The sequence below is a fragment of the Phocoena phocoena genome, chromosome 4 (assembly GCF_963924675.1).
Source record: "Phocoena phocoena chromosome 4, mPhoPho1.1, whole genome shotgun sequence".
NCBI lineage: Eukaryota > Metazoa > Chordata > Mammalia > Artiodactyla > Phocoenidae > Phocoena > Phocoena phocoena.
This window is the reverse complement of record NC_089222.1, coordinates 49478941-49495736: the sequence shown is the minus strand read 5'-3', so window position 1 is coordinate 49495736 and position 16796 is coordinate 49478941. Positions and strand designations below refer to the sequence as shown.

The following is a 16796-nucleotide window of genomic DNA, read 5'->3' as shown; positions in this document are numbered from 1 at the left end:
CACAGGGAACTCTACTCAATACTCTGTAATGACCTATATGGGAAAAGAATCTTAAAAAGAGTGGATATATGTATATGTATAACTGATTCACTTTGCTGTACACCTGAAACCAACACAACATTGTAAATCAACTATACTCCAATAAAAAATTTTTTTAAAGTAATATCAAAAATAATAAGACCATTAAGGAAAAGTGCAGGTATAACAGAGGAACAAGTTCTTAACTCCTGTTTTGTTTCTGTCTTCCTTACTAAGGACTGGACAGGGAAAATCACCTTTAGAAAGAGGAAATGGAAGGCCTGGGTAGGTGAAGTGCTTCTGTGAGCTAGGCCTCAACTTGGTGTTAGGAAGCACAGACAGAGCTGTATTCAGATGCCATCAACGTGCATTGTATAGAGGGTCTCCAAGAAGCCTATTGGACTCGGTGATTTTTCAGATCCCTTTTGAGTTTAGACTCTGTGATAGAATTGTCTTTGTTTGAAGCCGTGATAAGCAACCTTGAGTCACCCTAACCCATTATAGCAGAGTAGGAAGAGACTTTGGAGTCAGTATGATTCTGTACTCTGCCCTTATTTATCTGTATGATTTTAGGCAAAATACGTAATTTCTCTGGACATCATTTTCCTCAGCTGCCAGGCCTGTTACATAATAGAGGTTAGTTCTCCCTTTGTGTCACTTCGAAGTTAGTGTCTGCCCACCCTCAGTGGGTACTTCTATGGCCCTAGTTCTCCAAACAGCATTTTTCTTCTCTCCCATTCCTTCTTATTTTTCTTCCCTTTCTGTATTCTTAACGTCATCTCCTTTTCTTCACCCTGCCCTCAACTCTATACGCACACATTTGTATCTTTGAAAGAAGTCTAGTTTTTTTTTGGCAGGGGGGAAGCTCCTGGGATAATGTATATGTGATGAAGGGTAACGCATTTATTTTTCAGAAGCTGCAGAACCTATTGGCGGTCTACAGGAATATTATTATGAGCTATGTATGGAAAAGTCCCAGGAAATTAAACCTTTTATATTGCATATACTCCAAGAAGTGGATGAAGAAATTGAAAAGGGGTAAGGAAGACAAATACTTGATTATATCAGTAACATTCACTGATATTCATCTGTGTGAAAATACTGGAACACTGAGTGATTTGAAAGCCATTTGCAAATGCTTGATAAAGTGGACATACTTTTTGATTCAGCACAGATGATTGACATAGTTAGGTCTTGGAGGTAGTGGAGTTTACTGAGTTCCAGATTTGTCCTTAACTCCTGTGAGCTGGGTTTACTTATGCAAATCACTGAAGTCTTCAATGTCATTATCTGTCAAGTGGGAATACTTTGGTTTTCTTGTGGTTGAGAAATTAAACTATGCATATATATATATATATATATATATATATATATATATATATACACACACATATGTATATATATATATATGCAGGCTCAGCGGCCATGGCTCACGGGCCCAGCCGCTCCACGGCATGTGGGATCTTCCCCGGCTGGGGCACGAACCCGCGTCCCCTCCATCGGCAGGTGGACTCTCACCCACTGCGCCACCAGGGAAGCCCTAAACTATGCATATATTAAGGTGCTTTGCAAAAGCTGTAGCATATTCAGTAGTTTTAAGTTACTTGATATAAATCTGTATTGTGGTACATACTTGGTTCCAGTATATTCTATCCATGATGTTACTAAACATGAAGGAAAACTACTTTTATTTCTTTACTGGATTTCTTTTTTATATTTTAACAGATTGGCAGGAATCACATTAAATGTTGCTGGTAACTGTCACTTAATGCCAGTAGAAAGAGTAACAGGTGAAGATTTTTGGATTCTTTGCAGAATTTTAAAGAATAATCCATATATTAATGGTATGTCTCCTTGAGAATCATTCCTTCCAGCTTTCATTTTCCTGATTTTAAGTGTTCACTAGAAGGAATGTCAGCTTCTATTCATCTGTGTTCTTCAGGTTTGGATGTTAGATATAACCTCATAGGTGATGTTGGTGCATCCTATGCTACAGAACTGCTTCAGGTATTATTTTACTACAAAATGTTCTTGGTTAATTTTTTTTTTCTTCCAGGACCCAGTTAAGAACCAGCCCTTTCTTTGGAACGTGCAGGGTTTCAGCACCCCTAGCCTGCTAAGCTAACCCTTTATTGCAGACTTCACTTTGGAGATACCCAAGCTGAAATGCTGTTTTATGGTTGCATTTTATTTACGAAAGACAGTGTGGTCCACCAATCAGAATAGGTGTCGTTAAAGAAAAGGCTTTGTTTCAACCTCAGAAGATTGGCACATACGTATGTATGTCTGTATTTTCAGTTAAAATAAAATGTTTAAAGCAGCATATATCATTTTTTATCCTTCCCTTAAATTGGCTTTTTAATTTCCTATTTGTTCCTTTCTCACCTGCTACAGGTGCTTCTAATGAGCTTAAAATGAACTTAAAATTCTCATGTCCATGAAATGGCACACAATGTAAGGACAGAGTGAAGATTAAAAAAAAAAAAAGTGAAGTAACCAAGTTATTTTCATCAACCACAAATAAAAATGCTGCAAAAGCATCGTTATCAAAATATTCTTAGTTCTGTTTACGGTGAAATCCCCTAGTCTAATGACACACACACAAAACACTAGTTTTGCAAAATGTCAAGTGTCCTGACTCTGTGCCATATTTATAACATTTGAAATATACTAAAAACCCATTTGTGTATTTGGTCTCAGTAGAGCTGCTACCCAGAGCCTCCTGAGTCATCTTTTGCAAACTCATACACTACGGTTAAGTACATAAAGCACATCCATACTTTGAATCATTGATCAAAAATGAATATAGTTCTTTTCTTTATACTGCCATTATATTTGTTTAAATGATCATGTTGATTTTTTCCCTTAATGGTCCTTTCTTTTGCTGGACCTTGAAATTTCCTGGTTATAAAGATTTTTTTTGGAGGTAAACACTTTTACTTAAAAAGCAGCTCTTACATATTATCGATTTCTAATAATATATATGTAATAGCTTCTTTTCTCTCCTTATTTTAGAAACAACATAATCTCATTTACTTAAACCTTATGTTTAATGACATTGGGCCTGAAGGTGGAGAACTGATTGCTAAAGCACTACATGTAAGCATTCGTATACCTCAAACTAACGTTTTATTTGGGAATTTTAACTTCTTTAGTTTTAGCTTGGAACCAACAGAAACAAATGTTAATGTCAACTTATTTTAATATTGTACGAATGTATATTTTTTATTTCACTTCAATTTATTAAAATCTGGACATTACATGAGCACTTTTGAACTCATTTTTAAAAATAAACAGCTTTATGGATAAACTGTAATGGAAAATATAAAAAAAAAATGTATATATGTGTATAACTGAGTCACTTTGCTGTACAGCAGAAATTAGCACAACATTGTAAATCAACTATACTTCAGTTAAAAAAATAGAGAATAAAAAAATAAAGAGCTTTATTAAGATGTAATTCACGTATACAAAATTTACCCTTTGTAAGTGTTCGATTCAGTGTTTTTTTTAGTATATTGAATGCAGTGGACCCTTGAACAGCACAGGTATATGTAGATTTCTTTCACTAAATACATGCTGCAGTACCACACAATCCACTGTCAGTTGAATCTGAGGATGCAGGACCTCGGATACAGATGGCCAAATGTAAAGTTAAACTCATTTTCAACTGCACAGAGGGTTGTCGCCCCTAACCCCTGTGTTGTTCAACAGTCAGTTATATTCACAGTTATGTGACCATCAGCACCATCACTGTTTTTAGAGCATTTTCCCCCTAAAAAGAAGCCCTGTACCCGTTAGTAATCCCTCTCTCTGCTTCTCTCTCTCACTCTCCAGCACCTGGCAGTCACATCTACTTTCTACCTGTAGATTGCCGATTCTGGCCACTTATAAATGGAATCGTAGAGTTTGTGGCCTTTAGTGACTGGCCTAATGCTTTCAGATTTTATCCATGTTGTAACATGCTTCATTTCTTTTTATTGCCAAGTAATATTCCATTGTTTAGAAATATCACATTTGTTCATCCATTAGTTAATGGACATTTGGGTTTCCACTTTTTGTCTATAATGTATAATGCTGCTATGAATATTTGCACACATTTTTCTATGCATTTATGTTTTCAGTTTTCTAGGGTACATACCTAGGAGTGAAATGGTTCATTTGGAAACTCTGTTTAACATTTTGAGTGACTGCCAAACTTTTCCAAAGTGGCTGTCCCTTTTTACAATTCCACCAACAATGTATGGGTGTTCTGATTTCTCCATATCCTCACCAGTACTTGTTATTGTCTTTTTTTTTTTTGCGGTACGCGGGCCTCTCACTGTTGTGGTCTCTTCCGTTGCGGAGCACAGGCTCCGGACGCGCAGGCTCAGGGGCCCAGCGGCTCCGCGGCATGTGGGATCTTTCCAGACCGGGGCACGAACCCGTGTCCCCTGCATCAGCAGGCAGACTCCCAACCACTGCGCCACCAGGGAAGCCCTATTGTCTCTTTGATTTGAGCTATCGTAGTGGGTATGAAGAGGTTTTGTGGGTTTGATTTGCATTTCCCTAATGAATAAAGATGTTGAGTATCTTTTTATATGCTAATTAGTCATTTGTATATCTTCTTTAGAGAACTATCTGTTCAAATCTTTTGCCCTTTCTGGAGCCCCTTATTAGATACGTGATTTGCAAATATTTTCCCACATTCTGTAGGTTGCCTTTAATTTCCTTAGTGGTGTCGTTTGAAGCACAAAATTTTTTAATTTTGATAAAATTCATTTGATCTATTTTTTCTTTTGTTGTTTTGGGCTTTTGGTGATGTACCTAAGAAGGCTACAACTTCATGACTTTGCCTAATCCAAAGTCATGAAGATTTACACTTACGTTTTCTTTTAACAGCTTTTTGATTTGGCTCTTTGAGTTCTCTGATACATTTTGAGTTAATTTTTATATATGATGTGAAGTAGGAGTCTAATTTCATTCTTTTTCATGTGGATATCCATTTGACCCAACACCTTTTGTTAAGACTGTTCTTTCCCCATTAATTTTGACATCCTTGTTGAAAGTCAGTTGATTATAAATGTGAGGGTTTATTTCTGTACTCTCCATTCTATTCTTTCAATCTATATGTCTATCCTTAGGCCAGTCTCACAATATCTCGACTACTGTAGTTTTGTAGTAAGTTTTAAAGTCAAGAAGTGAGTCCTCTTTGTTTTATTCAAGATTGTGTTGGTTCTTCTGGGTCCCTTGCATTTCCACATGAATTTTAAGATCAGTTTATCAATTTCTGCAAAAAAATGCAACTGGGATTTTGAGAGGGATTGCTTTAAATATTTAGATCAATTTGGGGAATATTGCCATCTTAATATTAAGTCTTCCGATCCAGGAACATGGGATGTGTTTCCATTTACTTAGGTTGTTTTTATTTTAGTTTTTTACTTTTTTAATATTTATTTATTTTTGGCCACATTGCACAACACGTGGGATCTTAGTTCCCCGACGAGGGATTGAACCCATGCGTCTTGCAGTGGAAGTTCGGAGTCTTAACCACTGGACTGCCAGGGAAGTCCCTGTTTAGGTTGTTTTTAATTTCTTTCAACCATGCTTTGATGCTTTGTAGTTTTCAATGTGCAAGTCTTACCCTTTTGTTAAATTTATTCCTAATGTTTTATTCTGATGTTATTATAAATGGAATTTTCTTAATTTCATTTTTGAATTGTTCATTGCTAGTGTATGGAAATACAGTTATTTCTGTATATTGATCTTGTGTCCTGCAGTCTTGCTGAACTCATTTATTAGTTCTTTTTTTTTTTCGCCGGCTTGTGGGATTTTAGTTCCCTGACCAGGGATTGAACCTGGGCCCTCAGCGGTGAGAACACAGAGCCCTAACCACTGGACTGCCAGGGAATTCCCCATTTATTATTTCTAACAGCTTTTGTTTTGTTTTGTTTTGGGTGTTTTTGGTGGATTCCTTAGAATTTTCCACATATAAGATCATGTCGTATGCAAACGAGTTTTACTTCTTTTCCAACCTGGATGCCTTTTTTGTTTCTTTTTCTTGCCTAATTGTCCTATCTAGACCCTTCAGTACAATGTCAAATAGAAGTGGTGAGAGTGGACATCCTTGCCTTCTTCCCACTCTTAAAGGGGTTTGACTTAATTTTAAAGTTAATTATTTACACTTGTATGTCCAAATATTTATTCACTAGGACAATGAAATGTCTGTAATTTTGTGAAAGATTTATCAAAAGAAATGAAATAAGAGAAGGAATTAAACTTTGCAAATGTCTGAGAAATTATATCACTTTCAAAATGATACGGGGGAATGTGAAGTGATTGCTTAATGGGTACAGGGTCTCCTTTAGGGGTGATAAAAATGTTTTGGAATTAGCTAGAGGTGATGGCTACACAGCACTGCGAATGTAGTAAAATCCGTTGAATTGTACATTTTCTTGCTTATTTTTTTTTTTCTGCACCGTGCTGCTTGCGGGATCTTAGCTCCCCAACCAGGGATTGCTCCCAGGCTCTCGGCAGCGAGAGCATGGAGTCCTAACCACTGGACCGCCAGGGAAGTCCCAAATTGTACATTTCAAAATGGTTAATTTTGTGTTATGTGAATTTCATCTCAATTTTAAAAGGTGGTATAATTTCCTTAGAAGATAAATTTATAGATTTTCTAATGAAAGGAAAGTTATTAAAATCTGCTTCATTCACTGGTCATTATTTTGGTATCTATTTCCTGGGCATTCTTTCTACTAAATTATTAAACTAGATTTTTATCTGTTCTGGGAAATTGAATGTTACCTTGAAGGAATATATCCTGTTCTATCTCTATGAAAACCTGATGAGTCTGCAAATAGTAATACAGTCTCCTAACTCATGTAATCTAAAGAGAATTCTGTGGGTTAAAATTTTAACCAAGTTTTGCCTCTTTTCCTTTTCAGAAGAATACAACTCTGAAACACCTAAGAATGACTGGAAACAAGATTGAAAATAAGGGTGGAATGTTTTTTGCTGCAATGCTACAAATTAATTCATCCTTAGAGAAATTAGATCTGGGTGACTGTGATCTGGTGAGTAAAATTGGGTATGAGATAGTCACTCAGATATTGGATCATTCTCCCTGGAAACTAGCATAGAGAAGTGTCAGAGACCAGCTAAATGACAGTCTTATGAATGATTAAGCTTGTCTCTAAGGTCTAATATCAGAGAAAATATTTTTTTAAATAAGAATCAGATTATAATAATATTATGGAAGAATATCCCGTGTAATAAAAATCTTCCTAAACTTCCATCTGTTACCCCTCTTAACTTGTATGGGATTTTCTAAAGAAGATGATTATGTTCCTTTTTTTTTTTTTTTTTTTTTGTGGTACACGGGCCTCTCACTGTTGTGGCCTCTCCCGTTGCGGAGCACAGGCTCCGGACGCACAGGCCCAGCGGCCATGGCTCACAGGCCCAGCCGCTCCACAGCATGTGGGATCCTCCCAGACCGGGGCACGAACCCGCGTCCCCTGCATCGCCAGGCAGGCTCTCAACCACTGCGCCACCAGGGAAGCCCTATGTTCCTTTTAATTAAACAAATACTACTTCATTTGTATAATATAAATTTTTTACTTATGGAAACATCTTGCAGTGAGTAGTTATGTTATAGCATAAAACCTAAGATGATGCTAAGAGCTGCTCTGAGCCTTCATCTGGACTGATAATGAGAAGTTTGTCTGTTTTGCGTGTCTTCAAATTCTAGGCTTCATTTTCTCAAACATGCCTTCAAACCTTCAGGCCTACTGTTAGGAACCTACTGTTGATAGGTTAATGCAAAATTACTGGGACAGGAAAACAGTAAGATGGGCCAAGGAGGCTCTTTGGAGTAATAGGCTCTAAAGCTTAAGAAGCGGGTAGATGCAGCCAGTATGGTCTTGGGAAAGCATTAATTCAATACACAGTTGACTCTTGATAACACGGGTTGAACTGCTGGGGTCCAGTTATATGCAGATTTTTTTCAATAGTAAATACGACAGTTGCTACAGGATTCAAGGTTGTTTGAATCCATGGATACCAAGGTACACAGTTGATCCTTGACCCTTTAAGGGTCAACTGTGTATTGTCTACACATACCAGTCACAATTCTAGATTCTAAGGATACAGGAGTGCATCAGGTATGGTCTCTGCCCTTATAAAGGTTATATTTTAGTTAGGAAAACGTCAGTAAATTAGAGAAAAGTGCTACAAAGTTGGCAAAGTACTCTGATAATGGGCAGAAATATGCATGATAGGATGGTTCCCCGAAGACCTGAGGAGGTCATACTTAGTAGTCGTGAAGGATGAGAAAGAGCTCCCTTGAAGAGGGTCCATAGCAGAACATTCCAGGCAGGGGGTCCAGAACCCACAGACTCTAAGATAGGGCTTCCCCAAGTGTGGTATGGGTAGCATACTGACTGACATAATTTGAGGTAATTTTAATACATATTTATTTTTACAAATGCTTTCTATTTATTTCAAGGGACTGTGGCTTTCCATTTATGGTAGTGAAACAGTTTTAAAATAAATATAAGTGAAAAGTGAGTTGATTTAATGGAAAAGTATTAGGTAAAGAGTAAAACTGATAGAGATGGCAAAAATCATGAGGGGAGTACATGAATGATGAAATACTGAGTCTGAGAACTAAAAAGCCAGAGTAGCTACACAAAGGGAGTTAAATGCAAATTATGGAAAGGCTTTAAGTTGAGGGGTGACATGATATGATTGGTGCTTGTAAACGATCACTCTTGTCTCTGTGGGGAATTAGAGGGTGGTGAGACGAAGCCCAGTGACCACTTAGGCAGTTTCTGCAGTAATTCAGGTGGGTGATGAGGACTGGCGTTGGGGTGGTAGCTACAGAGATGGACTAATTTGAAACATCTTTTGGAGGCAGAAGCTGTAAGACTTGCTGATCAACTGATAGGCGAGTAAGAGGACTGACTGGTGAAGTGCAAGAAAGCCCAGGTTTTCTGGCATAACAACTAGATGTGTGTGCATCACAGAGATGGCGGAGGACTAGGCCCTTCCAATAAGGTAGAGCGAGGCCTGTGGCAGCAGTGAAAAAATGTGATTAGTTAAAAAAAAAAAAAAAAAAATGTGATTAGTAACCCTTTCCTGCCACAAACACACACTTAAAGTACTAGTATGAATGTAAAAGAAAGCTTGCATTAAGGATATACACTATAAGTAGTATAGAGCCCTAGCTGGGATCCACTTGTATGTCTGTATTTCTGTGCATCACATAGAACCTTGAGGGGTTAGGAGCAAACCTAGAGGTAAACACCGGAGGAGATGGATACTGAAACCTTAAGAAGCTCCCCGTGTATGTTACAGATTTTAGGGCAGAGAGAAAATAACACAGTAACAATTCATTTCTGAATTTGATCAACCTACAATTGAAGGATCAGGAAGTTACTTAAACTTTTTAAAAACACGATTTTGATTTGTCAGAATCCAGATTACTGATCTTGAAATATTAGGGGTTAATTTATATACTTTGTCAGTTTCCTTAATGAATTTATCTGTTTTTAGGGAATGCAGAGTGTGATAGCATTCGCTACAGTCCTAACTCAAAACCAAACAATTAAGGGATTAAACCTAAACCGACCTATACTTTATGGTGAACAGGTATGTATTCAAAGTGAGCAGTTAATAAGGCTACATGGGAATAAAACGAATGTACTACTTACTGAAGGTTATGTCAAGATTCATGAATGCATTGTATTTTTAGAACTGTAAACTACTGTTTACAAAGAAAAACTTGAAAATTTAAAATCTTGGTAAGAGTTTTATAAATATGGTTTTAGATGTTGCTTATTTAAACAGAAAACATGTCATCTATTTTTCTTATAAACTCATTCTCAGTGAGTAAACCTGTGAGGGGCAGAGGGCTTAAGATGAAAGCACAAATGATGAAAGTTTTAAAGGCTGGAGGATCATAAGAGCCCAGTGTGAACTGTTTTGTGATCTGTTTGTTCTTACACTGATGTGATGAACCATTGCATTTGAAATCCTGAGCTATAGCGGCAAATTGCATATGAATAGCAGTCTGGGAGGTCTGGACTTGGTGCTTCAGGCAAGCTGCACGCTAGAGACAGAAAGACGGTAAAAACAGGGTTCCAACTCTCAAGGCTTCTCCTTGCCCCTTAACACTCTTTTAGGTGGCTCTCCTCTCTTATCAGCAAAATGCTAGGGAATAAGAACTCATTTTACTATTGGTCTAAACAAAAACAGAGTATCTACTAAAAGAAAAAGTTCAAGGACTTTGGTCTTTAAATCAGCTACTTCACTGTTCCCCATTAGTATGAGTAATTGAGAACCATATTTTAAAAATATTTTTCATATTTGTAAGTATATTTTGCATTCGTTGTCTACATAGCTCTCTCCCTTTGAATTCTCTCTGTACTTTCCTGTACGAAAAATTTTGGAATTTTACATCATGTTAATTGCTTCACGTTTACAAATTTAATCTCAAAAAGACAACCAGAATCCTCAAATAGAAGAAGCTACTTTAAAGACCAGCAAAATACCTGGCTCAAAGTAAGCATTCAGTAAACTGCTTCATTTCTCATTCTTCACTCAGTAAATATTTGAATGCAACCCTAAACAAGAAACAATGCTGGTGCCAGGGATAATGTCAAAGCACATAGCCCTCATTTTCAAAGAGCTTTTTTCCAGTCCACATGGAGGGAGATCCACAAGTCTGGAGAGTGATATGCTCAGGGTGCCTTGGGAGCAGGAGAAAAGACATATAAATCAATGCAGGGGGATGAGCGGTGGCAGGGAAGCTTCTCAGATTGAGGACATGTTAAGAGATATGAAGGCTGAGTCAAACTTTTCCAGATTAAAGCCCTGAGGAAGTTTGTTAAACTATATGAAATTATATTAGAAGCACAATTCCTCTTTTAAATGCTGAGTGGTGTCATTACTCCTAAATCCATCTGAGAATAGTTATTGAAAGCCCAGGGCCCCCACTAGAGAAAGCCCGCATGCGCACAGCAATAAAGACCCAACAGCCAAAAAAAAAAAAAAGCCCGGGGCTCTTTCTCAGGCCCCGGACCTTGCTCTTAGCCTGGTGCTTCTGGGCAGTCAGCTAAACTAGCCTGCTTTCTATTCCTCTCCAAGGCAGCCACCACCTTCTATCCCTGACAGTACTATTCTCTTAAATGGTTGTGGAGTAGAATCCTCTTGTGCTTCCTCATACCTGCTGTTCCCAAATACAAGCCAGCAAACCTATTTCATTTAAGGGTTTTACTGTTCATTATCCGGGGAGCTTAGAAAAATGCTGATGCTAGGTGCCACCCTAGGCCAAACTAAGCCACAAACTGAATGGAGCTATAAAAAACCACCAAAAAACAAAAACCCTTTACTATTTGTGATACTAGTTCCCTTTCTTCATAAGGATGGTCCCTCTTTCAAATTTCTTGACCTAAAAACACAGTCAAGACATACATCATATCTGTATTATGTCCTCTGCTCCAGCACTATTCAGAGCAATACTGGACCTCGTAAGTGGTCAGTTTTCATTTAAGATTTCAGACTACAGCTTCCCTCTGGATATGTATTTTCAGTGTCAAAGCAATAACTTAAATCAGATACCGTATTATAGAATATTGAACAATAATAAATGCTTTGTGGTTTTCTATAGAACACCAGTTTTGTGCCAGGTACTTCTGTTAATTTATTTACTTCTGTGAGGGAAGTAAAATTTTACCTATTTTATATAGAAAAGGGAACTGGGACTCGGCTAGATGAAATAATTAGCCCAAAGTGATAAAGTTAGTACAAGGTAAAGCTAGCATTTGGACAGTTTTATTATAAAGCTCATGTACAATCTGCTATTGCTATATGATTTTAACTTTTATTTTTTTCTCAAAGTACTTTTAGATAATTTGAGCATATATGGCTATCCATGATCAGCATTTCCAGTGACTATAAAACTTAGAAAAACAGCAATAATGCATCAGGACATGCTCTGATTCTGTTAAAAATTTAAAGTGCTTGGTGTTCAGATCCTCACTGAGGTTATACACCTTTTGCCTGGAAGCAGCAGAGGGAGGGAAGAAGGAAGGAAGGGAGGGAGGGAGGGAGGGAGTCTAAAAACTACAAAGAGTGGAGATCAAGAGCAAAGTTTAGAAACATCTGTAAGGGGCAAGAACACCTTGTCTTGAGAGGACAGCAGTAAAGGAGCTTTCATGCTCAATTTTTTTTTTTTTTTTTTTTTTGGCCACACCGTGCAGCTTGTGGGATCTCAGTTCCCTGACCAGGGATTGAACCTGAGTTCCAGCAGTGAAAGCTCCAAGTCCTAACCACTGGACCACCAGGGAATTCCCTCATGCTCAATCGTGGGACCAGTTATTTTATTTTTCCTGCTGAGATGATTGTTGCTTTTTTAGTAATGATTTTTTTTTAACCAGCATCTCTTAAATCACTTAGTCACTGCACTTTACAAGTGCCTGCTGCCTGTTTCTAAGACAGTAAAGATATTTGTGGCAAAATGATTTTTTTAAAAAGCCATGCCAAACAAATTGCAAATCGTAGACTAATAATAGTCTTAACTGATAAAATCTTTTTAAAAAGCTAATTTAAATAACTTTGCATGTTTGGAATAAACATGTACTGCTTCAAAATTATATTCTAGAAAAAAGACTATCTATTTTTAGGAAGAGTCCACAGTTCATCTAGGCCACATGTTGAAAGAAAATCAGTGCCTTGTTGAACTACATGTGTGTAAGCATGACATAAAAAACTGTGGTATGAAACAGTTATGTGATGCACTGTATCTGAACAGAAGCCTGCGCTACCTTGATGTAAGCTGGTAAGTGATAACTTATACATTAATTCAGGAGTTAAATCATGGGAATAATCTCTGTAAATATTCACTGTAGATAAGATTCTTTGTTAGACACTAATTCCAAAAATTAGAAAATGCAACCATTGTTTTCAACTTTTTATCTTGAGCCTTAGTATTTATTCGGCTTATACCGATATAATAACTTGAGAGCAATTTAAATATGTAAACCAGAACAGAAGCAACATTTGATGGCAACTTTTTATTAACTTTTTGGAAATTGAGTGATTAAAATAAATCTTAACTAAAATAGAAAGTACTTGCTACTATATGTTTTCAAGCATGCTATCTCTATGAATAAAAGAATACTTCATATTTCCAAATATAACTACATATTTTTTCCTTTCCCAGCAATAAAATAACTCAGGATGGAATGGTGTGTTTGGCCGATGTACTGAAAAAGAATACTACCCTGGAAGTAATAGATATTTCTTTTAACAGAATAGAAAATGCAGGAGCAAACTATCTCAGTGACACTCTTGCTTCACACAACAGGACTCTTAAAGCGTTAGTATGGTTTTATATTTAAACAAAATAACAAAGAAAACCTTAAATTTTTTAGAATATTAACCTTAAACCTCTTACCTCTTAAGATTCATGGTGAAATATGAAAACTCAGTTTCTAAATTGACATATTAAGTTACAGGAAACATTTCAATTTCTTCTATTTTTCAAAAGTAATCTTTTAAAAATTAGATTGAGTCTAGCTATGATTGCTTAAAATTAATGAGAAAACTCTTATTATTTTATCCTGAATTCTAACAGAAAAATTATAATCATTCAATATGGTCAAGACTCTAAAATAAGAATGAATCAAAGAAAATATTACTTGGATGACTTTATCTTGAAAAATATATCTGTAAAGCACCCCAAACCTTTACTGAATAATAAATAGAAAACAATAGGCTGTTTATTTCCAAAATGTAGGTAGCTCTACTTAGGTACATGAAGTATCCAATTAGAAAACTAAGTTTCTTGGATTTTAGGAATTATTAGGTCAATATTTTGATTATACATTAAATGTATTTAATGCTAAGACTTAACACAAAAAAATGTGTGTAATAAATGCTGTTGCTAGCTTATGCATTCTCTTTGTGGAACTGTTGGTTTCCAGGGTTATTTTTGGTTTTCCAAAGGTTGTCAGTGGTAAGCAACAACATAGAGGGAGAAGGACTTGTTGCACTTTCACAATCAATGAAAACAAATCCCACACTCTCTAATATCTACATTTGGGGAAACAAATTTGATGAAGCTACATGTGTGGTAAGTTTTTTTCTTCACTGAGGCTTTTTCTGGGGTTTTCCCTATAACGTCAGATGTTATATACAGATGCCTTAGACATGATTACAAAGTATAACGAGACACTGCAGTTTTGATAAATTTTAATGTTAAGTCCTAAAAATTAGCTACTGGAAAGTTTTGTGGTTGAAATAGGAAAAGATATCAAATACTACATATCAGTATAAAGATCACTGAATTACACAGTCCCAATTTCTCCAAAGTTAAGTTTTTTTAAATCACAATTGTTGATTTATTTTAAATTTGCTGTGGCACAGTCTCCAATCTGCTACCCAATAATTAAACCAAGACACAGAATTTAGAGAGATATAGTAAAAGCTGTCAAAATATTTGGTGTGTTGCTTATGTAAATACAGAGAACCCTTGATACTGCTTTCAACACACACAAAAAGCATAGTAACAAATAGTTTTCATTTGGAAAGAAGAGAAAGAAAAACAAGATGTTAGGGGACTTCCCTGGTGGCACAGTGGTTAAGGGTCCACCTGCCACTGCAGAGGACGTGGGTTCAAGCCCTGGTCCGGGAAGATCCCACATGTCGCGGAGTAGCTAAGCCCGTGTGCCACAGGTACTGAGCCCGTGTGCCACAGGTACTGAGCCCGTGTGCCACAGGTACTGAGCCCGTGCGCTCTAGAGCCGGTGAGCCACAACTACTGAGCCCATGCGCAGCAACAAAGACCCAAGACAGCCAAAAATATATATATATATGTTAGAATTCTCAAAAATTGCCAAAAGACTAACCAGAATTCTATCACTAAAAAGGCTAATAAAATGTACACTATTAAAAAAAAATCCTTGGGCTTCCCTGGTGGCACAGTGGTTGAAAGTCCGCCTGCCAATGCAGGGGACACGGGTTCGTGCCCCGGTCCGGGAAGATCCCACAGACCGCGGAGCAGCTGGGCCCGTGAGCCATGGCCACTGAGCCTGTGCGTCCGGAGCCTGTGCTCCGCAACGGGAGAGGCCACAACAGTGAGAGGCCCGTGTACCGCAAAAAAAAAAAAAAAAAAAAAAAAAAACCCTTGATTTCAGAAAAACATCATATCCACACTCTATACACTAGAGGCTGAGCTGAGTTGGAACTACTAATGACAAGCTACAGCAGAAAGCAACTAGACTTTTGAATCTTTTCCTGTCTAATTTCTGCCTTTCTCTATAATCGCAACCTTACTGACAAACTAGTTTAACATGTTTGTACAACACTTTTATGTAGATATCAATGATCCATAAGAGATATACAAAGAAAATTCTACAATGAAGAAATAATTAGTGGCCAGCCAGGCCAGCATCTCATACTATGGGAATGGTCTCTAGTCTAAGCCTAAATCTGTAGATTATCTTCAGGGGGTCCATGAACTCCATACAGTTGTATGCCAAAATCTGTGACTGTTTATTTTTCTGAAAAATGGATCCCTGGCTGTCATCGGATCTTCAAGGGCATATACAACAGCACTCCATCCTTATTTATGACTCAGTCACCTTAGGACTTGAAAATTTTGACCATGAGACCTTTGGTCCACAAAATTGGTAATACATAGAATTGTTATCTCTGGGAGTCATGAAACAACAAAACATGCCTAATAACGTTAAAATGTAGAAATAAGTTTTGCAAGATTGTAATTACATTGTGTGGAATTAACAAAAACTACAATGCCTGGAAAATACTAAAATTCAGCAGTGTTACACAGAATATTTTAAACTATAAATTATCACATCTAATTTGAATGTTGATATTTGTTTAAGCACTGTAAAATGAATAAACTATTTTCTTAATGATTCAGTTTTTCTTAAAAATCCTAGGCATATTCAGATTTAATTCACATGGGCCGTCTAAAATCAGACAATACAGATGTGGAGCCATTTGTGGTGGATGGACACGTGTACCTTGCAGAAGTCTCCAATGGCCTTAAAAGGCATTATTACTGGACACCAGGTTATGGAGAAGCTTGCAGCCCATCATCTAATGCAGGTCTTACTCTTGTACCAGTAGGTCAATATCTATGAAAAACAAGCTTTAATTTTCATGTATTTGTCTTATTACTCTTCACGGAGATTACATTTTATTGTCTATTAAATTTTCTTTCATAAATTAGAACAATGAAAAGAGATACTAAACTGTGAATAACTGTCCATTGTGAAAAACTGAGTAGTGTAATTTTTTCAAAGAAATTTAGCAAAATAGGGACTAAAATTTGAACACTTGGAGAAGGAAATCAAGGAACTAATTTCTTTTTATAAAGAAAATATACCCAAAGAGTAAAGTAGCATACAAGGAAAGGTCATTATAGGTATCCTAACTGAAAGTTGTCATGAAGTGGTAAAAAGGTTTCAGGTGGCAGATTCCAGGGACTGTCAAGGGGTTTAGAGGTTGAAAAAGTATTTTAGGTATTTTACAAATGGGTATTGATACAATTTCACAAATACAGGCAAATATATATAAACATATACAAATACATATAAATGTATACTTTCCAAACAAGTCAGTGCAGCCAGTGAACTTTTTTTTTTGCCAGTGAACTTTTAAAAAAGATTAATTCTCTCTTTTGGAGGATGCCAATAACATTTTCATGATTTGATGGCAAACAATTACTGTTGTCTGTGGTCAATCAATCCTGTTTTCAAATTAAAATT

At 36.7% G+C, this 16796-nt stretch overlaps 1 protein-coding gene across 1 annotated transcript; it reads left to right on the top strand.

The window, feature by feature from the left end:
• The first annotated feature begins 958 nt into the window (after positions 1 to 958).
• Positions 959 to 13400, top strand: LRRC34 (leucine rich repeat containing 34). The gene is made up of 8 exons (XM_065876722.1): positions 959 to 1056; positions 1744 to 1862; positions 1961 to 2025; positions 3034 to 3117; positions 6945 to 7073; positions 9553 to 9648; positions 12684 to 12838; positions 13223 to 13400. Exons 1-8 carry the CDS (start codon positions 983 to 985, stop codon positions 13398 to 13400), a joined length of 900 nt encoding a protein of 299 aa, XP_065732794.1. The 5' UTR covers positions 959 to 982.
• Positions 13401 to 16796: the final 3396 nt, after the last annotated feature.